The sequence below is a fragment of the Asparagus officinalis genome, chromosome 2, assembly GCF_001876935.1.
Source record: "Asparagus officinalis chromosome 2, Aspof.V1, whole genome shotgun sequence".
Classification (NCBI taxonomy): Eukaryota; Viridiplantae; Streptophyta; class Magnoliopsida; order Asparagales; family Asparagaceae; genus Asparagus; species Asparagus officinalis.
Genome location: NC_033795.1, coordinates 81,170,363 through 81,194,901, shown reverse-complemented (window position 1 = coordinate 81,194,901; position 24,539 = coordinate 81,170,363). Strand labels below are relative to the sequence as shown.

General features: G+C 35.9%; 2 protein-coding genes across 3 annotated transcripts in view; both read left to right on the top strand.

The window, feature by feature from the left end:
• Positions 3,113-9,930, top strand: LOC109831807 (40S ribosomal protein S21-like). The gene is made up of 4 exons (XM_020399247.1): positions 3,113-3,225; positions 3,317-3,374; positions 3,456-3,588; positions 9,670-9,930. Exons 2-4 carry the CDS (start codon positions 3,325-3,327, stop codon positions 9,733-9,735), a joined length of 249 nt encoding a protein of 82 aa, XP_020254836.1. The 5' UTR covers positions 3,113-3,225; positions 3,317-3,324; the 3' UTR covers positions 9,736-9,930.
• Positions 11,322-24,539, top strand: part of LOC109831806 (alanine--tRNA ligase) — a 15,778-nt gene continuing 2,560 nt past the window's right edge. The window contains exons 1-7 of one of the 2 annotated variants that reach the window (XM_020399246.1): positions 11,322-11,579; positions 11,659-11,805; positions 20,243-20,355; positions 21,684-21,776; positions 22,637-22,739; positions 22,830-22,904; positions 23,630-23,725. In XM_020399246.1, the coding sequence (XP_020254835.1) occupies positions 11,490-11,579; positions 11,659-11,805; positions 20,243-20,355; positions 21,684-21,776; positions 22,637-22,739; positions 22,830-22,904; positions 23,630-23,725 (717 nt within the window). In that variant the 5' untranslated portion in view covers positions 11,322-11,489. Of the gene's footprint in view, positions 11,580-11,658; positions 11,806-12,465; positions 12,721-12,799; positions 12,947-20,242; positions 20,356-21,683; positions 21,777-22,636; positions 22,740-22,829; positions 22,905-23,629; positions 23,726-24,539 lie in introns of those variants that run through there. The other variant, XM_020399245.1, reaches the window with a different exon arrangement.

The following is a 24,539-nucleotide window of genomic DNA, read 5'->3' as shown; positions in this document are numbered from 1 at the left end:
AAATATAATAGCATAAGAAATCTAACTCTAGCCTGATATTACAATCGACATAGATGATGAAGATGCTAGTCTATAATTGCTCAGGAAAAGGATAAAGGTGGAGAAAAATTGATCTCGGTTCAATTAAAATATAAAACAAAAATAACAAAGGATAATATTTTTTTGATCATTTTATATCATATCTTAATTTTTGAGTAGAATTAGGAATTTTTATAAGGGATTTTCATACAATATTATTAGTAGTTTTGTATGCTTATGTGATTGCTTTCATCACATAAAAGTATATTATAGTTACCATTATTATTTAGTTTTTGTCTTTTTATTACTGTTTTTGGACAATTATAGGTGTATTTCCCTGTATTTTCTGTAATTGGTATGTTTTGTTCTTCAAATTTCATTGTAAATTTATGTATGGGATTGCTCTAATCTTACTGCTTTTGGATAATTACTCTCTAATTGTAAAGTTCTACGATGCGCAATTATTTAAAATCTTATTGTTTCTTCGAGTTTATTCTAAATTTGTTTATAGGTTGTTGAGGATTTGAAATAATCAATCGAACCATTTCTCTTCCGGACCTTGTGTCGAAAGTAGGAAAGTCACCACAAATTAGATCAAAACTTGTGAAAGAATAAAGGAGATGAACACATAAGATTTAACGAGATTCGGCAATGTGCCTACGTCCTCGGGAGCCACACCACACAATTGTCTTTTATTAATTGAAGAAGAAATACAAGCTCTCAAACTAGGGTTTTATCTCTTTGAGATTATCTCTCTTTTCTACAGTAAAAAAACTCTCTTTTTGTGTTCTTTTTTAAGCCCTAAAAACGTTTAGGTATATATAGAGTCCTGGAAGAAACAGAATTCAAAACAGATAAGAAAACTGGCTAACTACGTCGCGGTCGATCGTGACGGTCGACCGCTCAAGTATCGCGGTCGATCACAACGGTCGACCGTATCAAACGCCAGAGCCCAGAAAATCCTACAGGGTATCCACGGTTGACTGCGGCGATCGACCGAACCAAAACCCGAGACCAAAATTCATTACAGGGGTTTGTGCGGTCGACCAGACCAAAATTCATTACAGAGATTTGTGTGGTCGACCGCCACGATCGACCGCCTTTAGCTTCAGGCTCTACCCAGCTCTGTGCATGTTCGCAGTCGACCGCCACGGTCGACCATGTAGGCCTCCTCTTGTTTTCTCGATTTTTTCTTCATCTTCTTGATTCCAGCTTCGGCTTCGCCTTTGAGTCTATACTTTAGACTAACATAGGGTTGCTCTAATCTTACTGTTTTTGGATAATTATTCTCTGACCACAATGTTTTGCAATGCGCACTTCATTAAAATCTTCATGTTTCTTTGAGTTTCATTATAAATTTTTTATGGGTTTGCTCAAATCCTACTGCTTTTCAATAATGCATATTATTGTATAAGTTGATTTTTATTATCTCATGTAAGAAGAGGTATCTCGGAACCGTTACTCGCAATTTATTTTTATATGATTATTATGGTTTATTAAAATTATTTATTATAAAACATGAGGTTATAATGTCCTAATGTGTTGTGCAATTTTATTTTCAATGTAATAAGAAATATGATTTCTTTTTTACTAAAACATTTGTTCATAATGATATTGCTATTCATGCTTGACTCCATATTATATATTGGGATTAGTAGAGTTTGGAATATGACATAAAATATTAATTAATTTTATTTTATTTTACTATTCTACTTGAAGATCTTATTATGTCAATTCATATTTTTTCTTAATCAATTAATTAAGATGTCCCAATTAAACTTATAATATCCAAAAATACCGTGCGATTCTATTTTCAATACAATAAGATATGTGATTTCTTTATTGCTATAATTATAGTTCATAATGACAATTACAATATCCCAGTTAGGTACATTCATCTTAGTTTAGCTTAAAAATCCATTATATTACTTTTAATAATATTTAAATAAAAATAATATTAAATCTAATCATTTAATTTTATATATTTGAACTCAAGAAAAATCCAACTTATTTATAGCAATAAAATAATTATAAAAAAATATTTTGATATTTTACCACATGCACTGCACGTGCATAAAAACTAGTAATATAAATCTTACAAACTGTAACACTAGTAAATTTGTAAAAATGATTAGTTAACAATCAAGCTCTTGTTAATTTATTAATTACCACAATTTTGGATCTTATTTTGAATTTAAAGAATATTTCTCTGTTTTTAAAGATATTCGAGGTCTTATCCGTATATTATCTGATTTAGAAAGATAAGTACTGAACAATGGAAGATTGGGTCATGAAAACCAAGAATAGGAAATTGGGTCATGAAAATCTCAAAAACATCAATTCCTCTATTTTCATCCCTAAAACTCACCACAACATCCAATAAAATATTATTTTCATCTAACAGCTCATCCACTTTATCCAATAAAATATTATTTTCATCCATCAACTCATCTCATATCATCTCCTAAAAAAAACCAAACACAAGAAATGAGTCACATCATCCTACTCATCTTAAAAAATCACCCATATCATCCAATAATATGGTGACAACTCATCTCATCTCATTAACATTTTATTTCCTCCCATTTTCTCAAAAAAACCAAGGAAATTGATTTTCTTGAGTGTGGGTCACATCATCCAATAATATAATGACAACTCATCTCATCTCATCTCTTATTTTTAAGAATAAACCAAACACAAGAGAATAACCTATTATAGGAAATATGTTTCTTATAATTCATTTCCTTATTTTTTTAACCAACTAAACAACCTCAAAACAAGTTTTCTTAAAAAATCACCCACATCATCCAATAATATGGTGACAACTCATCTCATCTCATCTCCTATTATATGATTTTCTTCTTTTTTTAGCCAACCAAACAATCATAAAATAATTTTTTAAGAAATAGGTTTCATATTCTTTGATTTCCTTTTTTTTTTATTTTAGCCAAACAAACAGGCCCATATGCGAAATTAAAAAAATGTGACTCACAAGTACTTTAAAAAAGGAGCTTTTCTCACTACGTTAGTATTCGGTTTTGCTAAGAAAAAACAAAACGGAAAGAGCCCAAAGCCTGCTCTAAGAGGGCCGGTCTTGAACCCGTTCAGCCAGTAATGCCAACTAGGGCTTTAATCATATCATCATTTAAAACCCTAGAAGCAGAACGAAGACTCCTAAACCGCCGTCGAGTCTCAAATCCCTCTCTCGTGAGGCTCCAAATTTCCCTTTTTCCCTTCTATTTTCGACCTAAAATTTCAATCTCTCTTCCCTAACAATTCGATTTCCTTCTGAATCCAGGAGCGAAGATGCAGAACGAAGAGGGAACCGTCGTCGATCTCTACGTCCCAAGAAAATGGCACGGATATAACATTCTTTGATCGATTTCTTTTGATTTAGGGTTTCATTTGTTGATTGTTTTTTTTTCGATTTTACTCAGTTCGGCGACGAATCGGCTGATTACTGCTAAGGATCACGCCGCGGTCCAGATTAACATTGGGCACGTAGATGAGAACGGGATTTACACTGGCCAGTTCTCCACTTTTGCGCTCTCTGGTTTCATTAGAGCTCAGGTATTTGTTTTTGATTGATTTTAGAGTATTTTTTGGCCAATTTTATTAGAAATGTCATTTAAATTTGTGTTTTTGTTGCCGCTATACTCTTGACCGTAGTCTAATCTTAACAAAAGTCTGCGCTGGTGAGATTGTTGATAATAATTGTATGTATTATTTAGAATGCTGAATTATTTCATTGGCCTTTTTATTCTAGTGGTAATTAATGAAATAAACCCGCAACGTCTTCACTTTTAGATACCATGCCATCAAATTAAGGAGATTTTTTTGAGGTTGAGATTGTTAGTCATACATTATAGAAATTTCTCGAGACCTTAAATCATGTCTAAAATGTTGTAGTTATAGCTTACTTGTAGAAAGACATTTATTGATTGTATGCACCAGTCAAGTTACGGCTCAGTCCTTATAAAAACAAGATGTATGTTTTGGCAGAGAATTTTCGGAGGTATTTAGATTGTGCATGAAATGTGATGATTGAACTGTAAATTGCCCTTCCTAAGCTTGAGTAAGCGTAGAGCATATCCTACCACCAGTTTAACTCATGTAATCAAGTGACTGGCCTCCTTATTTAGCTACTTTAACTCGTTATACGCCTAGTAAATGATCTTGTACTCCCCTTGTAGAAACTTTATTTTTATTAGCATGTTTCTGTGTGTTTGTTGTATATTATCCATTTATACTTGTGATTCTACCGAGCAGTAGAACTTATTTTTTAAGTTTTGTTATATCTTTTGGTAAAGTAATTTGATTCAAGTTCTTAAGATATGGCGCAATTTGCATGTTTTCAGTCTGACCTTATTCGTTTTCCCAAGTTTTAGTCTTTTGAGGATCTTGAGAGAAAATACATAATATTCTTTTATAGCCTTGATTTTACATTGGAAAAAGCTGTCTGCATTGTTTTTCGTTCTATTAGCACTTTCAAGAGGCACATTGTTCTTTAGGTTTCTATTCTAGTCAATTTAGTATGGAATATCCCAATTTGATTACTAACAAAAAGATTAGCACATATCGAAGGCTTAGAGTTGGAATTGTGAAACCTCCTTTGAGCTCAAAACCTGTGCAAGATTCTGTCACTTGACCATCTTCTTTACTAAAGGCCTCACAAATTGCTAAGGTCGTTTGAAGATGTCGTAAATTCCATTCCTCAATAAGAATTTATTGATATGTCATGTGTTTTTTAATGTTTTCATAAGGTTTTTGGAGTTCTCTGCCATTGTAAACCTATCAATTCGTTGTCTTTGACCTTTTTGAGACTGTTGTTTAGTTGAAATTTTTTTAAACTTCACTCCCTCCTTTCTTTTCTTTAAAAGAAAAATGGGTTAAGTGCGAACATGCCCCATTTAGTATCAGCCAATTGTGAATAGACCCCCTATGGCTCTATTATTACAAACAGTCCCCCTGAATGACTCCATTATTATGAACAGACCCTCTGAATGGCTCTATTTTTTACTCTTAACATCGTTAAAAATGTTTGACGAGGCGGGGAGACCCCTATAGTTCTCTTAGTGAGGATAGATTATCAGTTGCATTTTTTTGAATTTTAAAAGACTTGAAAAAGTTCACCAAGCAAATAGAACTATAAGGGGTCTATTCGCAATTAACCCAAGAAAAATTTGCCTGGCTTGATAAGATAGGTTTTCCGAGTCAACTAACTACATCTCTCCTTTTGCCTACCCATGGTTCCTTCGACTAAGATAATTGGGGTCAATCGACGTGATTGATATCAGACTGATATCAGCAATAGACTTGCGCTAATCTTTTACATGCATCTGTTATATACGACTTTTTAGAAAGAACAATCGACTGAATAATAAAGGCTAAACTTGCCTATGAATTGACCATCTGTGGTTCTTTTCTTTGGACGTTCGTTTGAGAATATACATGTCCTTATAGATTTTGGTAAATATTTTATCAATCGCAATCTAGACTTATTTTTGTCCAGAACACTATAATGCAAACGAAAAGAGCTTTTTGTTGAAAGGGGAAAAAAAAGAAAAAAAAGAAAAGGTCCTATTTTATAGTTTTACATTTAATTGACATGACAAAGAGCCATTATTTCATGATGGTTCACCAAATAGAAACTGCTCTCGTGATCATTAATTTGATTGATATATTACAGTCGCTCAAGTTACAAAGAATGTAAAGATCATTGTAGATTTAGATTGTATTGCAATATGCATAAAACTATTCACTCTATTGAATACAAGAATGAAGAAAATCTAAAGAGTTAATTCAATGACTACACTTTTAGGAGAACATTTAGGTGGTAGTTCCTTGTGTTGAATCAAATGATTTTGATCAGCAAATACATGCTTGCTTTCACAACCTATTCGTTTCAGAGGCACAATGCTCGGACTATAACTTGTGTGAAGACGCCGGACACTTGAAACTTCAGGTTTCTCGTACATCTTGCACAATTATTCAGAATTCTTCGCTTCATCGTACAGGATCATCACATCGTGTAACCAAACTTGCAAAGCATCGTTACGTTGCCACAGGCTAACGAGTCTCGAAAATCTGTAAGGTGTCCCTGTCGGTGCACGGGGGAGCTCAATGATATGAGTTCTTTCCTAGGAAATTCTGTTGTGGTATTCCTTGTGAGTCCATATCTTGATGTCTGACTCTGAAGTAATGATGACAGAGATACTCTCTTTGAGCTGTGTGAGCTACAATTGTTCGTTGTTGTTCGGAACATTGTCTATTACCTTACCCTCTTCAGTTTCGAGGTCGATAGATAATAGGTGCAAATCTGTTGATGAATTAGCATATAGGAGGTTGTCCAGTGTATCATCTCGTCGATATAAATAGGACCCTAGCGTGTATTGAAATAAATATCTTCGACATCCCTCCATGACTCTTCGGCGCGGAGAGTGCGTATGGATAGCTTTTGTTGAGGGGCTGAATCCTAGCCGAACAGAGAAACTAAAAATATCCCGCATCATTGAGATGTTGGTTTTCTTCAATACGCACTCTAGGTGCCGAAGAGTCATGGAGAGATGTCAGAGATATTTTCAACACAGGCCAAGGTCCTATTTATATCGACGGGAAGATACACTGGACAATCTCCTATGCTAATCCATCCACAGATTTGCACTTATTATCTATCGACCTCGAAACTGAAGAGGGTATGGTAATAGCCAATGTTCCGAACAACAACGGACAGTTACAGCTCACACAACTCAAAGAGAGCATCTCTGTCATCATTACTTCAAAGTCATACATCAAGATATGACCTCTCAAGAAATACTACAACAGAATTTCCTAGGAAAAAAACTCATAACATTGAGCTCCCCCACGCGCCGACAGGGACACCTTACAGGTTTCTGAGACTCGTTGGTCTGTGGCAACGCGACGATGCTTTGCAGGTTTGGTTACACGATGTGATGATCCTGTACGATGAAGCGAAGAATTGTGAAGAAGGGTGCAAGATGTACGATGAACCTGTAGTTTCAAGTGCTTAGCATCTTCACACAAGTGACATGCCGAGCCTTGTGCCTCTGAAACGAATAGATTGTAAAAGCAAGAAGGTATTTGTTGATCAAAATCATTTGATTCAACACAAGAACTACCACCTAAATGTTCTCCTAAAAGGGTAGTCATTGAATTAAATCTTTAGATTTTCTTCATTCTTGTATTCAATAGAGCGAATAGTTTTATGCATACTGTAACAGAATTTGAATCTACAATGATCTTTACATTCATTGTAATGACTGTAATATATCAATCAAATTAATGATCATGAGAGCAATTTCTGTTTGGTGAACCATCATGAAATAATGACTCTTTGTCATGTCAATTGAATGTAGAACTATAAAATAGGACATTTTCTTTTTTCCCTTTCAGCAGAAGGCTCTTTCCTTTTGCATTCTAGTGTTTTGTGGACAAAAATAAGTTTAGGCTGAGATTGGTAAAATATTTGCAAAAAATCTATATGAACATGTCTCAAACTAACATTCAAAGAAAAGAACCACAGATGGTCAATTCATAGGCAAGTTGCTTTTATTATCTATCGATTATTCTTTCAGAAATGTCGATTTTATGTAGATTTGCAATGTGATGTTATAAAGTAACAAAAAATATCAAGTTCCTAAAAAATAATTCGAAAAGTTAAAACACTTATCTATGTCTAGTTGGATCACAACTAGGATGGGTAAATATTTTGACTGAGAGCATAATGATGGAGGAGTAGAAAGAGAAGATCATATAGTTTATTAACATGCACGAACAAAATACGGTCTATGCTTGGTATAATAATCATCCAACAAATACGTATAGTTCTTTAGGCTTTTAACTCATACAACCTGAGTGTGATGTTGCTAGTATTTCCGATTTACAAACTGCGTTGAGGTTGTCAATTATCATATAATTAACGGAAATAAAGAGAAACAATTTTTATATACTAATGATACAAATCCTAATATTTGAATAGGATACGCAATCCAATTAGAGTTTCTATTGACTATGCCTAATATTAAGATAAGGTCAAAGTTCATTTATTCGATCAAGACTAAGATTTTTATCTTGTAGAATTTGTGGCTAGCAATAACTCTTATACTTGATATGAAGAAGCTTTCTGATGAGAAACCATATAACCTAAGGTCATAGCATTAAGGGAAAAACGAATAGATCTTTATTAAGACTCCATGCAATTAATCCATCCGATGGTAGCAGGAAGTATTGAGAGGGCTTTGCGGGCTGAAGCAAGCCGAACCACATATATCCGTGTGTTATTTGTGTTCTTGATATTTTTCTGTGTTTTTTGTGTGAATAATATTTGTTTATTATTGGAGATTTGTCATAACAATTTTGTTGAATGAAGTGGAGATAAAAATGAGACAATTAGCATACTATTTAGTCACTGTCTGACATTGAAGCATAGTTTTTAGGGTAGGGTGTTTGCCATATTAGAATCCCAAAGCTTTGGTAATTCTGTAGTAAACCCTCAAATCTTCATGTCTTAATTAAACCTTCGAGTCATTTTTATTAAAAACGATGGTTCTAGTTAAAACAATTTACTAGATTTTGTAGTCTTATTTTAATTAACTTAATATATTTGTAGTCTTATTCGAAATAGCACAATAATTTGGAGAGGTCATCTATATTTAGAAATATAAAGATTTAAGGGCCTTATTTAGAGAGATTTAAAGTGTCTTATTCAAAACAACTTACGTAGTTACGTGTTGAGAGTCAAATTTAGAAATATGAAGAATTGATATAGAATAAACGAAGGTGTTAGGGTCTGATATAATAAAAGTCTAATTAGGTGATCCTTTCTTGAAACATCTTAGAGATTTTTTTTCAAGATAAAATAAAACGAGAAGCACTATTTACAACATAGTAATATAAACCAACTTAACTAGGATTGCATAACACAGAGAGAATATGAGCTTAGAAAACTAGATCCATGAGTGAACAAGTAGGGAACCTTGTCGTCACTTGTTACACAAAGTAGAGATGTCACCTAAGCTCATATCCCTACACACCACATAATCTCAGTCGAGAGAAGTTACAGAGATGTCACTCTCAGCTTACAGAATTCATACATGTTTTAAAACAAGCATGATAACTAGACAAAAAAAAAAAAACACTACGATGCAAGAGGCATGAGCCCTTTGTTTGAAAAATATGAGAAATCATATTTCTTGTATTTTACATTCAAATGACATGAAAAAGGAGTCAAATGTTTTTCATATGGCACTTCGCTAAAAGAAATCTTTCATTGCCATGTATAGTTTGAATGGGTGTTACATTTGTATGTAGAGTAACCTCTGGAAAATTATCTAATGATAATGGGTGTATTTTATTTTTTAACATTATATTATATTTAACGGAAGCTTTGTTTTAGAATTTACTTTTACTGTTCAGCAAGATGTTGCCACTTCTATCTCTGTGATCAGGCGATTTAGTAATGAATTTTTTTTTTCAGATGTGAACTAGAACTATATAATTTGTTTTTGACATGTAGTAAGTCAAAAACTAACTATACCTGCTTATACTTGCATATTTTTTTAAATATAAGCAATCCTTAATTTTATGTTGTATTTATCTTTTTTGTTATTTTTTTTTATTTTTGGCTTGCAGGGAGATGCTGATAGTGCTCTGGATAGGCTCTGGACCAAGAAGAAAGTTGAAGTCCGACAGCAGTAATTTGCTGTCATATTTTGCTTTTCTCATTTTGGGACTAGTTTGGTTGAATATTTTTGTCTTAATTACTGGGTCTAAACTCCCCATGTAGAATTTCTGCTAGTAATGTCTTTAATTTTTTGAATTTTCATTGTTGTTGAGATCTTTCTAAGACCCAACTAAGTTCTTTACTACTAATGCAGAATTTTCCTCGCATAATGTTTTTGGTCCTGAATTTTCTGAAGTTTTGTGTTTCATTATGCAGCAAGCTTCTTTTATTGAAATGCATTATAGTGTTTCATCCTAACAAATTACCTACTTGTGTTTTTTTTTCGTAAATATACCTACAGTATTTGTGAATCATACTCTTCACTCTGGAGAAAGCTTATTGTGCATGCTGATAGTGCTCTGGATAAAAGCATGTATAAATCAAAAGGAAAGTATACGTCTCTTTATAAATTAATCATATGTAAGTGTGAATTGTATATTGTTACAAATATTCTGTTATTGAAATGAAATTCTAATTTCTTGATTTAGAAATTTCAAATGATTAGTATATTAAACCATAAACCTCCTTAAAAATATGATCATTTTTCATAAAATATCTTTCATTTTAATTTTGTATGCAAACCATCTATTAAGTGTGGTTTTATTCTTGTCAACCATCGGTAAGTAAAGAATTTTAGAACTTTACATTCAAAACACGTGATTCTTTTTTTTTTAATGTTTAAAGCCATAAACTTGATTGATTGGAATAAAAATTCAAAATTTTAAAACTTCACATTCAAAACAAGTGATTCATTTTTTTAATGTTTAAAACCATAAACTTAGTTGATTGGAACAAAAATTCAATTCATTTTAAAGATGGTACATATATATAAATTGAAAATGAAAGATGATTTTCATAAAAAAGACCATTAAAATGTGGTTTCATGGAAGGAAAAAAAACCCTTGAAATAATTAAAACGTTAAAAAGAATTTTGGAGTTGTTGCATGTACTAATATTTTAGTATTTGCAATGTTTTAAAAAGCCTATGCTTAGCCCGCCTAGACCGGATGCCTAGGCCAAAACTTTGATGCTTTTTTGACAAAGCCACCCTAACCTTTGTATTTAAACCCCAAGCTTTTCTTGTTGGGGTTTTTCGATATTGGTCCCTTAAATCATAGTGAATTTGATATTAGTCCCTCAAATCTTCATATTTGGATATTAGTACGTTAATTACACTTTAGTTGTTGATATTGGTCCTTCTGTTAAGATCATGATTAAAAATGATGACCTATGGTCAGGTTAGTGCGAACTCTAAGTGAGCAATTACCAAACTAATCCCGACTCATTTGAATTTGGATGTTTTCAATTTTTTTCTTCACCAACATTTTCCCAATTGAGCGAAATCTCCCCCTTTCCCATAATTGTTTAAAATCAAAGGGAGGAAAGGAAGAAGAAAAGGGTCTAAATGGATTTGAGCTTGTAATTAATGGGTTTGAGGGTCGTAAACGGGGCCGAGTTAAATAGATAATGTGTTTGGGTTTATAATTAATGGGTTTGAGGGTTGTAAGCGGGTACGAGTTGAATCAGAGGAGGTTTGAAGGAAACGTTTCAAAACTTTCGTTCGGTTTTTAAGAGGCTCGCCCAAAATTGGCAGCATAGTCAACGGTCAATACTCTCGGTTGACTCCGATTCTGGTTTGTTGCCTAACCGCGCATAAATAGTGAAAACCTCAGGCTGCCGCCATCAACCGCGGCGAATTTGAATTCGCTATCTTCGCTCATCACCAGCAATGGCGACGGAGCTGGGCCCCACGAAGCTGGCCTACTTCGATGACATGTGGGCCCTCCAGTCCACCTCCATCCTCCTCTCTCTCCATCAGGTATCTCTCTCTCGCTCTCTCTATACAATCAAAACCCTAATTTTTGACATTCTTGACCTAGGTTTTCTATTTCTTGAAGTCTGAGGACGGACGAAGCGCTCTGATCTTGGAATCCACGATCTTCCATCCTCAAGGCGGCGGCCAGCCGGCGGATACCGGGTCCATCTCGAACCCTAGCTCCGGTTTCAAGTTCGTCGTCGAGGACGTCAGGTTGAAGGATGGATTGGTTAGAACTCGCTCCTTCGAATTAGGGTTTTTAGAATTGTTAAGCCTAGCGTGGGTTCTTTATTCCTGTTGTTAATTGGGTATTGAAGAGAACTCTATATCATTGATGATCAGATTTACATGATATATATACACAATAAGTGGCCCACATACACAATAAGTAGTAGGCACATTTTCTTGTTGGGGTTTTTCGATATTGGTCCCTTAAATCATAGTGAATTTGATATTAGTCCCTCAAATCTTCATATTTGGATATTAGTACGTTAATTACACTTTAGTTGTTGATATTGGTCCTTCTGTTAAGATCATGATTAAAAATGATGACCTATGGTCAGGTTAGTGCGAACTCTAAGTGAGCAATTACCAAACTAATCCCGACTCATTTGAATTTGGATGTTTTCAATTTTTTTCTTCACCAACATTTTCCCAATTGAGCGAAATCTCCCCCTTTCCCATAATTGTTTAAAATCAAAGGGAGGAAAGGAAGAAGAAAAGGGTCTAAATGGATTTGAGCTTGTAATTAATGGGTTTGAGGGTCGTAAACGGGGCCGAGTTAAATAGATAATGTGTTTGGGTTTATAATTAATGGGTTTGAGGGTTGTAAGCGGGTACGAGTTGAATCAGAGGAGGTTTGAAGGAAACGTTTCAAAACTTTCGTTCGGTTTTTAAGAGGCTCGCCCAAAATTGGCAGCATAGTCAACGGTCAATACTCTCGGTTGACTCCGATTCTGGTTTGTTGCCTAACCGCGCATAAATAGTGAAAACCTCAGGCTGCCGCCATCAACCGCGGCGAATTTGAATTCGCTATCTTCGCTCATCACCAGCAATGGCGACGGAGCTGGGCCCCACGAAGCTGGCCTACTTCGATGACATGTGGGCCCTCCAGTCCACCTCCATCCTCCTCTCTCTCCATCAGGTATCTCTCTCTCGCTCTCTCTATACAATCAAAACCCTAATTTTTGACATTCTTGACCTAGGTTTTCTATTTCTTGAAGTCTGAGGACGGACGAAGCGCTCTGATCTTGGAATCCACGATCTTCCATCCTCAAGGCGGCGGCCAGCCGGCGGATACCGGGTCCATCTCGAACCCTAGCTCCGGTTTCAAGTTCGTCGTCGAGGACGTCAGGTTGAAGGATGGATTGGTTAGAACTCGCTCCTTCGAATTAGGGTTTTTAGAATTGTTAAGCCTAGCGTGGGTTCTTTATTCCTGTTGTTAATTGGGTATTGAAGAGAACTCTATATCATTGATGATCAGATTTACATGATATATATACACAATAAGTGGCCCACATACACAATAAGTAGTAGGCACACTAGGAGGCGGCTGAGGCGGGCTAGGCACGTATAAGGTGGCTGATATTATCTAACAACCCCTTCAAACTCACGGTGGATCGAACACGTAGAGTTTGGATAAGAAATAGTGAAACGTAGAAATAGTTTGAGCCTTGGTAAATAAATCCGTCACTTGTTCTTTAGAGGGAACATATGAGAATGTAATGTTCCCAGCAACATGCTCCTGTCGAACCATATGACAATCCACCTCAATATGTTTGGTACGCTCATGAAATATCAGATTTGTAGAAATGGAGATGACACTCTGATTATCACAGTATAAAGTGATAGTTGAAGTAACAAAGATATCGAGATCTCGCAAAAGAGTGCGGAGCCATTTGAGCTCAGCTGTGGTGTCTGTTAACGTCCTGTACTCGGACTTTGTATAAGAATGAGAGACAACAACTTGATGCTTACTACGCCAAGAGATGAGAGGTGAACCTAGAAAAATACAAAAGCCAGTAGTGAAACGTCGAGTGTCTGCATCATCAGCCCATCCATCATCAGAATATGCACGAAGAGACAAGGGCAAAAATAATGATTGGGTTATAGCGCCACGGATATATCGAAGAACCCGAATGAGAGCTACATAGTGAATGGAAGTTGGATTACTAACAATCTGGCTCAAGATATGTACTGCATAAGCGATATCCGGACGTGTTATTGAAAGATAAACCAATGCTCCGACAAGTTCCCGATATCGAGTAGGCTGAGGTAAGGGATTGCCATCATCATGTCAAAGCTTCATGTTTATTTCTATCGATGTGAGAGATGAGTGGTAGTAATGGAAGGATCACTGAGAGTAGCACGTTCAAGAATGTCTGCAATGTACTTCTGCTGAGAGAGAAGATAACCACGAGAGAAGGAAGCAACCTCAATACCTAAGAAGTAACAAAGGGATCCAAGATCTTTCATCTCAAATTGATTCTGAAGATGTTGCTTTAAGGAAGTAATGGTAGAGGAATCACTCATAGCGATTATCATGTCATCAACATAAAATAATAGAATGACTGTACCAGAGGTTGAGGATCGATAAAATAGAGCATAGTCAGCTAGGTTTTTATTGAACTAATAGAAAGAAGAGATTGTCGTAAACGCTCAAACCAAGCCCGATGTGAGCCTGTTTGAGACCATATATAGCACGACGAAGGCGACATACATGTCCTGGAGGAGCAGGAAAGCCGGGAGGTGACTGCATGTACACTGTCTCAGACAAATCTCCATTAAGAAAAGCATTTTTAACATCCATTTGATACAAATGCCAATGTTTTACAGTTGCAACAGTAATGAGAGTGCGAATGGATGTTATTTTTACAACAAGAGTAAATGTCTCTTCAGAGTCAATACCATACTCTTGTGAGAAACCCCAAGCTATAAGACAAGCTTTATACTGCTCAATAGAACTGTCAGATTGAGTCTTGACCTTATAAATCTATTTGCAGCTTACCGGTTTAACACCAGAAGGCAGAGGAATAAGGTCCCAAGTATTAGTCCGACAAAAAACCTCCAACTCTTCCGTCATTATTTACTGCAATTCTGGATACTTAACTACCTAAGAAGAATATGAGTTAGGTTCATGTATAAAGTAAATAGCAGCAAGAAAAGAGACAAACTCAGGAGAATATGTGGTAGTGACACATTGAGCATACCAAGCAGGGGATGACGACCTCATGGAGGATTTTGGTGAGGGGGAGGAGTCACATCGGGAGAAGTTGACACAGATGTAGAGGGGACATTAGTAGGAGTATCTTGCTACAAAAAGGATGTAATGGGCAGATGTCAAGGAGGTGTGCATGAATCAAGAGCACTATCGTTTGATGCCATTGGAGTGAAGGAGGGAGTCGGTTGAGCGGACGAATGTACATGTGCCATTGATACATGTATAGTAGAGGAAGGTAATGAAGATGGTTGAAGAAAGGAGAGATCTGAATCTAAAGTATTATAATAGAAAATATTCTCAAAAAAGGTCACATGACGGGCAATACGAAGCCTTCAAGTGGTAGGTTCATAACAACGATGCCTCTTGTGAACGGTGCTATAGCCAAGAAAGATACATCGTGCAGTGCGTGGAGATAGTTTATCTCGTTTATGAGTAGGAAGCAGGACAAGACAGACACATCCAAAAGTACGAAGAAGAGAGTAGCGAAACTGAGACTTGAAAAGTTAAAAATATGAATAGGTGTCAGCTAATACAGAAGATGAAGTAATATTGATAAGATAAACAATAATCAGAAATGCTTCTGCCCAAAGATATCTCGGTACAGATGCTGATATCAGAAGAGCTCTAGTGGTGTCGAGAATGTGACGATGTTTTCTCTCAGCAACATTATTTTGTTCATGAGTGTGTGGACAAGACCGCTGAGAGAGAGTGATATGTGATTTTAAAATAGATTGCATTGCCGAAGAAATATATTCACAGGCACCATCAGAGCGAAATATCTTTGTATATTTATAAAACTAGGTGTGAATCATATTTGTGAAGTCTTTATAAATATTTAAAATATCAGAACGAGCACACATGAGATATACCCAGGTGTAGCAAGAATAATCATCAATAAAACTGATATAATATCGATACTAGACAATGATGGTAATGGGGTAGGTTCTCAGATATCAGAATGAATGAAATCAAATAGGGCTAAAGCAATTTTGTAAAGTAATTTTGTTACTGGATGAAAATGGTAGGACAATTTGTTTAACTAATCGACACCCAATACAATTTGATAAAGTAGAGAATTTTAAATTTCCTAATACACCAAATTCAGATAAAAGTTTTCAGATAAAAGTTTTAAGCGAGAACCAGAGATATGACCCAAGCAACGGTGCTACAGATCAGAAACAGATAGCCCATGATCAATGTTGGATGGAGTGAAAAGATGTAGAGACTCTAACTGATAAAGTCCATTAACTCTACGACCTGTCCTAATCTTCTGGCCAGTGTGATCCTGGACAACATAAGATTTAGCATTAAATAAGATAGTGCAATCAAAATCTGTAATTTTCCTAATGGATTAAAGTTGCATAGATAATTTGGAAATATGAAGAGCATATGATAATGTTAGACGATCAGAACTATCAGAAGTTGGAGTAATATCACCTAACTGAGAGATGACAATGAGTGTGTCATTAGCAGTATAAATACATAATGAAGAGGAAGCATGTGAACAATTTGTAAGAACAGAGTTATTAAAGATCATATGATGAGATGCACCTGAGTCGAATATCTAAGGAGTAGAAGTACCAGAATGAACAGACAATGTAGTAAAATCTGAACTGGAGGCTATAGGCAAATAAAATTGCCTTTATCCCAAAACTCAGACGTTCGCATGCATGACTTCGCTTGAGCATCCAAGCTCGCAGGAACAAAGCTCTCTTGAATCAAATAGGTCAAGTTAAGTTCGCCTGAATGCTTGACTTCACAGGCGAAGCGGAGCTCACATGAGCATTGAACTTCGCCTAAAAAGAGCTAAGCTCGCCTGAATACCTTGCTCGTCAACTTCACTTGCGTAGCCAAATTCGTCTGAACACTTAACTTCGCCTACAATCCAAGCTCGCCAACAGGATTTAAGCTCGCCTGAATGCTTAATGAGGGTCGCCTGTCAACCTCGTCTGTTCGTCTAGCTCGCCTGTAAGCTTGCCTAGCTCGTCTGAACGGTTAAAAACCGCTTACTAGAATTGTGAAAGTGGTTACGTCCACCTCCCACATTCTAAGGAGTTAGTTACGGTGACTCTTCTTTATAAAAAGCCATGAAGGGCTATGGAGAAGGACTTTTTGGGCTGTTGAACTTTTGGATTTTTTGGCAATTAAGACTTCAAGCATTCAAGAAACCGAACTCAAGCATTTCTTGTGCATTCGACATTTGATTCCTAGATCGGGTTTCGAACTCATTCTACAAAACTTCTACCACGTGCTGAAGTTCGTTCGCGATCTCGTTCAAATGGTCAAATGAAAGCAAACTCGACGCGAGCATCCAGTGAGACATTTTATCACCCAAAAAAACTCATGTTAAAGAAGGAGAGATTAGATTCATTCTCTCTGCTTCTGTGTAAAATCGATTTCGATTTGTAACAAACAATTCGATTAATACAAATTTTGAGATCCATTTTACGACAAACAGAGGCAGCACCATTAAACCCAAGATTCTTGGTTATTAATGCAATAATCTCTGACAACTGCTTAGAAGAGAGAGTGTTAGAAGTCTGCGACCCTTGAGGAGCAGGGCTAACATCAACCGAAGCAGCAAATGGAGATCGAGTCTTCTCAGGTGTCAAACAAGGTGGTCTCTTACGATATTTATCAGTAAGATGACCCGACTTCTTACAATAACGACAGTAGAGTTATCAAGAGGAATCAGATATACTATTAGAAGGACCCCGGAAGAGAACTGCTGAGGAGTAGCTAGAATAGTATGTGATAAAGGTAATGACTGAGATGAAATAACTGGAGGGGAGAGCATCTGAAGGCGTGTCTCTTCAGATATGAACTCAGTCACGGCTTCACGGAGACTGGGGAGAGGATTGCGATGAAGAATGTGTCCACGTAAGTTTTCGAACTCAGAGCGAAGACGCATGACAAAATGATATAACTGTTGATCACGTTGTTTTTGAAATGTTATGGCAAAATTTAGAAGCGTCTCAGGAATAGGTTCCTCCATCATCTATAATTCCTCCCAATAGCCTGATAATAAGGAATAGAAATCTTGAATAGACCGATCATCCTGACGTGCATTCTGAAGAGCTTGGTGAAGTTGATACTTACGAGCAGCACCAGTCTGAACAAACATATAACTGAGTGCTAGCCACTGCTCGAGATAAAGATGCTCGTCCAAGGGATACCCGGATATGAATAGCTACAAGACGCATAATATATGCCATGATCTGTTGATCAGTATGGATCCACTGAGAATAAGTGATCTGAGAATCATTAGTAGTGGAATCACTAGAAGTGACTTCTGATATGGAGGATGTAGATAACGAAGGAAGTGATCCATCAATATAACCCTATAGTGCCAAAGCTCGAAGATTATACTGCATAGTAAGAGACCATGTAATGTAATTTTTAATATTTGTAAGTTGCACATCAATGGGTGGAACGGTGTAGCGTTCTTTCTTGTCCATGAGTTTTTTTTTGAAGTTTTTTTTAATAGAAGATGCGCTTGACATAAAAGAGAGATGAAACCCTAGAACAGAACCAAAGAAGACTCTGTGAGAGAGAAAGAGTGAGAGAGTTCACGTGGCCGCTGCAGATGTTGAGTTTCATTGCTTCGTCGGGGGCCTTGCGTGGGCCACCGACAACCATTCCCTTGAGCAGGCCTTCAGCGCCTACGGCGAGGCCATCGACTCCAAGATCATCAATGAGCAGGTGATGAAAGATGCCATTTAGGGGATGAACGGTCAGAACCTCGACGGGAGGAGCATGGGCTTTAGGTCGGCAGCTTAGAGAGGAGTCTGGGGGAGAGTTTCGGCGGCTTGAGAGGATTCATAGGAGCTTCGACGGGAGTTTGGGAGGATCATCACCGTCAACGAGTCCCAGTCCCGTGGATCAGGCGGAGGCGGCAACGGAAGTAGGTAAGACCGCTGGCTAAATTTAATGGATTGGGTCTATACCTCTGATACCATGTTAATTTGGTATTGAAGAGAATTCTATATCTTTGATGATCAGATTTACATGATATATATGCACAATAAGTAGCCCACATGCACAATCAGTAGTAGGCATATTAGGAAGCGGCTGAGGTGGGCTAGACACATATATGGTGGCTGGTATTATCTAACACATGTATACCCAAACCAATCATATTTGCGAATGTACGCTTAAAATCTAGATATTTGCTAATCAACCCCCCAATTTTACGACGTCGAGTTAAAATACCTTACAAATTGTGTTAGGGAATATTTTTTGATTAGTTGTTTGTTTTTATCTGAAATTTCGCCCTTCCATGGTTAGCAAATATCTAGATTTTCGGGGTAAGATTGCAAATATGGTTAGTTTGGATCATTGAGATTAAAAAAAAACCTTTAATCTTTTAATAGTTTTATTGAGATAAAAAAACCTCTAATCTTTTAATAGTTTTGCTACTCAAGAGTGAATTCTGAGAAGAAGTTGTTTGTCTCGTAGAAAATCTTTTCTTCAAGTGTTTAATTGCTTGGTTTTAGCCCTTGAGGGTGTAGAATAGCTTGTAAGAAGCAGATTTTTGTTGCATTTCAACTTGCGCAATGATGGAGAGCACAAGTTAAATTCATTGTTTTTAAAAGACAGAACCACCATCAATAACCTGTAAGAATAAATGGGCACGAAGAGTCCAAAAAACACGACTAAAATATCATCTTCATCTTCTACAGTGTTTAGCGTGTATGATTGCTTCAAATTCTTGACAAAGAAACCTAGGAAGAAAGGATGTGTCATAAATTTAGAGTTTCAGTTGATGGTTGGAAAACCTGGAAAACCTACTTGAGTAGTCATGCAGTTTAAGTTCGTGTTAGAATGGCATAGATGGAAAATAAAATTAGAATATGTTCTGAAAACTTTTAGTAATTTGTGGAAACTGTAACTGATTATTGGGAAGTACTTTGAAGTCAAACAAAATTACTCGAACGCCTTAACTGATACAAACAAAATTACTTGAAAGCCCTGTACTTTTATTGAAGATAATCATTCTGGTAAATTAAGGTCGTCTAAGTGTCAATGTTTAGTCCAAGGCTAGTGTCTTGCCATTCTAAATCAGAAAAATCTAAAAATTATTACTTGCGTCTTCCTTCGTGGAAAAAAGCTGGCATACAATTTTGCCAAAAACACTGTTACAAATTCAAGAGGAGAGAAAAATAAAATCATGGACCTGGAATAGTTAGCTGCGCTGACAAAAAATGCATCTTCTACCAGCAGAGAACTTAACTGTTTTATCTGGCTTTCTAGTGCTTTTAGTAAAAGACCCCCAACATCATTCCTAATACTTCGATGATACATTCGAGCAAGATTCATAAGTCTTCTATGTACTTGTTTGTTCCCTATGTGTAGTGATTATTCTACCATATTCATTTAGTATTATAGAATCCCACATTCATTTTTCTAATCTACCGCTTATTTAATCACTTCTCTGATTTAATAGGTTTATCATTATGGATTTTTCGAGAGTTCTCAAGATGGATCAGAATCAAGTTTCAAAGAAGGAGAAGAAGTGAGCTTGCATGTTGATGCACCGAGACGTGACCTCAACTCCAGGTAAATCAAATCTGAGGAGAAGCTAGACCTATTCTGAAATAAATAAGCTGTCTATATATAATTTATCATGATCATCAATAGTCCAAAAGATGAGGTATTACATATGAGAACGTCAAGATGTTGGGTGGAAATATAAGGGGTAGGATAAAAAGTGGATGTATCTACAAGCAATTATTAAAGGTTGCTACTTGCTGCTGTCTTGTGATAAAGAGAGGGAGAATCACTAGTGTTGTTTCAGGCATGCACATCTCTGAGGCCAATAAGTAGTTAGGAGAAGTGATAGAATTACAACTAATAAATCAATTAGGAACAGAGGTAAGCTTGAGCAAACTTGGATGAAGGCAATTATGAAGGATATAATAGAGATTTGTTTAATTGTCCTTTTTCTTGTTTTTACTGAGATTAAAAAAAGAAAAGAAAAGAAAAGAAGAAGCTCCAATTAGACAAATATTTAAATACTGTTTAAAAGTTGTTTTTATTGCCTATCATCATCAACAACAACACAACAACAACAACAATAACTATGATGTCTTTATCTCAAACTTTTATGGATCCTTCTCCATTCAGTTCAATTAAGAGTCAGATCTACTCTTAAATACTATTACATCTTTCACATGCTACCTCTTATATTTGGCTTTTGATTTACCATCTACTTCTCCAGCAAAGATGTTGACCTTCTATGGCTTTTAAAACCATCTCAAATGATTCTCGCTTATATTATCTTCAAATTGGACCAGCTACAACTTTGTAAGAATGTGCAGATTTTGTATCTAATCTTTTAACCCATTGCCTCTTGTCCATCTCAATATTCTCTTATGGCATACAATTATTCCTTGGACATAGTCTTTCTTAGTTGCCTAACATTTGGACCTGTAGTGTAGCCAACTTCTACACTTTTCCCTTCAAATTTGTAGGTTTTCTACTATAACGCTGCATTCACTTTGTGAATAGTGATTAAAAAGCGAAGATATGCTAGCTAGAACAATATAATATTGGTTGATAAATAACCTGCTATAATATTAATGTTGGATCTTCCTGAGTGAATCATTATGAGGATCTGGGATATTCAAAATTGATACTTTTTGGGCTGCCTGTTTTATATATCTATTTGAAGGTATTCTTCAGACACTTTTATATAACAAAATATATAATTTGAATAGGATCCTTGCCACAATTCTTGAGCTGCATCAAATTTATGTACATCCTGCAATCCAATTAATTTATTATAAGGAGAAATATAACTCTTTACATCTTTATTTCTCTACCAGTTCCCTGTTTTCTTTTTCAGTATGACAAGTTCGCCACGACTTTCTGATGTTGTGTTGCAGGCTCCACTCAGCTGGACACTTGTTGGATATTTGCATGCAGAATGTAGGCTTAGGTTACCTAGAGCCTGGCAAAGGTTACCATTTCTCTGATGGGTATGTTACTATCGTGATTCTCTTTTTTCTCTGATAACTTAACTTTATAATCTCACATAGGTGTGTCATAACTTCATTTATCCTCTCTATTCACCTGGGTCATTCATTTGACTAGTGTTTGATACATCTAACATGATCAACCATATGGGAATGGATTATCAAAAAAGAGAGCATGCAGCATTTGTTTTCTTTTATATAAATAAAAATTTCCCCCCTCTTTGCTTCTGATGTGTCTTCATAGTTGCTCATTACACTTGCTATCAATTTAATAGCACTGCCATTGTGACATCTGCTTACAAATTCTTTAGTAGACTTCGAGTTACCACCATATTCTCATGTTCATTTTGTTTTTCGTCTTGGTTATCTATACTATTTTATATAGGGCATCTTGCCGAACAAACAATCTGACATTTTGAATTTGTAAATGACGATATACCTAAAAGTTTATAATATATTACGTCATGAAATCCATTGCATCGCAAGAAATTGTTAAATATATCATCAGACCATGCAAAACTAAAGGACTCTACCTGACATTCCATTCATGAAGGTCAGAAAAAAAGATCATTTCTTGCTTTACTTTATCCTAAATGGATATGTATATTCCTCTTTCCTTTTCATCTCTGCCCTCTTTACCATCACCATTGGTAAAGACTAACACTCGTTCCAGTTGATCAAGTAATGTTTCAGCATATTTCAACAGGTAACTCTAGCTTAATATTTGTTTGCTCGTAAAAAAATATTCGACTCCTCTTTCATAACCTTGACCTGTTCAGCAGAGGGCACGTATCTGCTGGTCACTGCCCCTTTATTTGTTCTCGATCCTTGCGTAAATGACATGAATCCTTTCAATTCTTCAGGCCGTTTGTTGAATATAAAGGCGTAGTCCCACTGGATGAATTGCAAACCAAACAAAAGGAGTTGGAGATAGAAGCAGCTGCATTAATTTCTAGGGGTGGAAAGGTAGCCTATTATTTATTGTTTTGCTGGTTTTGCAATATTGCTTTTGCTGGAAGTTTTCCTATTCACCACATGTAGTGGTAATCTTCTCAGGTGTTAGCTTCGGTTGTACCGTATGATGAAGCTGTAAACTGGTGCGGCGGTGACCTTCCTTCTTACATATCTAAGGTGAGATAGAGTGTATGGATCACTGACGCGGTTTATTTTTATAATTAAATTGCACTTGATGCTTGTTACTTTGAACTACATATGACAGAAAAAAAAAGAACTCTTATGAGAGGATCCCCCCATTAATTCCTTTTGTGGTTCAATATCGGAAAAAAGTGGGCCTGCAACTTGATTATTCTATTTTTCCTTTTCTTTATTTTTCACATTTTGGTTGGAGTAGCAATCAGTCGCAATACTCTGAAGTCTGAACATTATGAAAAAGAAGCTGTCCAGTTATGACAATGAGAAAGGTAGAACGAATAGATGCTAATACAGTACTCCATGATGTAAATAAGATTAAGAGTAGTACAACTCTTGCTATTTTTATAATTCTGACAAAGGTTTGGTAAAATAACTACGGAGTGATGACATAATAGAAACTGATACAATTTAGTGTAGTCATCCATCTCTGCGATGTGATGATGACTTATGAATGTAAATCGAGGAAACTGCAAGTTGTAGACAATAGAGTACCTTGTACGACTGAGAGAACATGAAGACTGCATTCCCTTCCCTTTCTGCCACTGTTGCTATCATACTGCTTTGCTTCTTTTTATCTTGTCATTATTTCGTTAATATTGCCTTCTATTAAACTGTGTCGTTATATACACGTCGGTTTTTGTCTTTATACATTTCTGTTAAACATTATTAAGTGAAAATTTCTATTGCTTATTGGCATCAAACAGAGCAGCACCCCACGAATTGTTAAATTGGGGAACAATCCTGGATGTCCTTGTGGAGGGACACATGTTGCTGATATTGCTGATATCAAGACCTTGAAGGTAATTGTAACAGACTATTTATAGTTCAGCCCTTTCTCTGGAAGAACACAGCACTTTATAGCTCAATGACCATCTTCATGAGGCTGTCTTATTATGATATGAATTATCAAGGCATACCGGCACCCAGAATTGCTGGAGGCTCCATTTAGAATTATAAGCATAGGACCACATATTCATGTTGCATATATTTTTCTTTATCTTTTTTCTTCATGTTATTATCAAGACTGGTGAAATTTCAGTAGCCTGAGTATTTGTGTGACTTGATAATCATAAGAGTGATTATGATTGCATATTGCATAAACTGTTTGTTTATTTTATTTTTCTACATGTTATAGGGAAGTTCATTCTCACTTTGTGTAGGACATATAAAACTGAAGGTTTTACAAATAAATATTCACTTTGAATTGTGGATGTAATCCGCTTTCTTGTTCTTTCAGGAATTAAATGCATCATTGAGTATGGTTAAAGTAGGATTGTTTGGGTTAGTAGGCTTAAGTTTCATGCTTGGAATAAAGAAAGCAAGTGTCGTTGTTTTTCATAGGGGTTTGGAGCAGAACAGTTCTCTAGAGTTGAAGGACAAAGCAGGGGGTTGAGGGATTGTCGGCATATGAGATTTGTATAAAACTCTATAAAGGCATATATGACTGCTGCTATTTACTATTATAGTGAATTCTCTCCTTAGATATTTCCCTCAACATGAGTATTTGGGAACCATATAATTGTGTCATTTTGGTGTTATTCTATTCCTACCTATATGGTTTACCTCTCTTATATTTCTTAATCAAGGGAATTAAAAATATGATTTACAAAAAAT

Coding starts and splice junctions, on each gene's coding strand:
- LOC109831807 (XM_020399247.1), top strand. CDS start 3,325: ATGCAGAACGAAGAGGGAACCGTCGTCGATCTCTACGTCCCAAGAAAA. Junction 3,375..3,455: donor CTCTACGTCCCAAGAAAATG/GCACGGATATAA, acceptor GATTTTACTCAG/TTCGGCGACGAATCGGCTGA. Junction 3,589..9,669: donor CTGGTTTCATTAGAGCTCAG/GTATTTGTTTTT, acceptor TTTGGCTTGCAG/GGAGATGCTGATAGTGCTCT.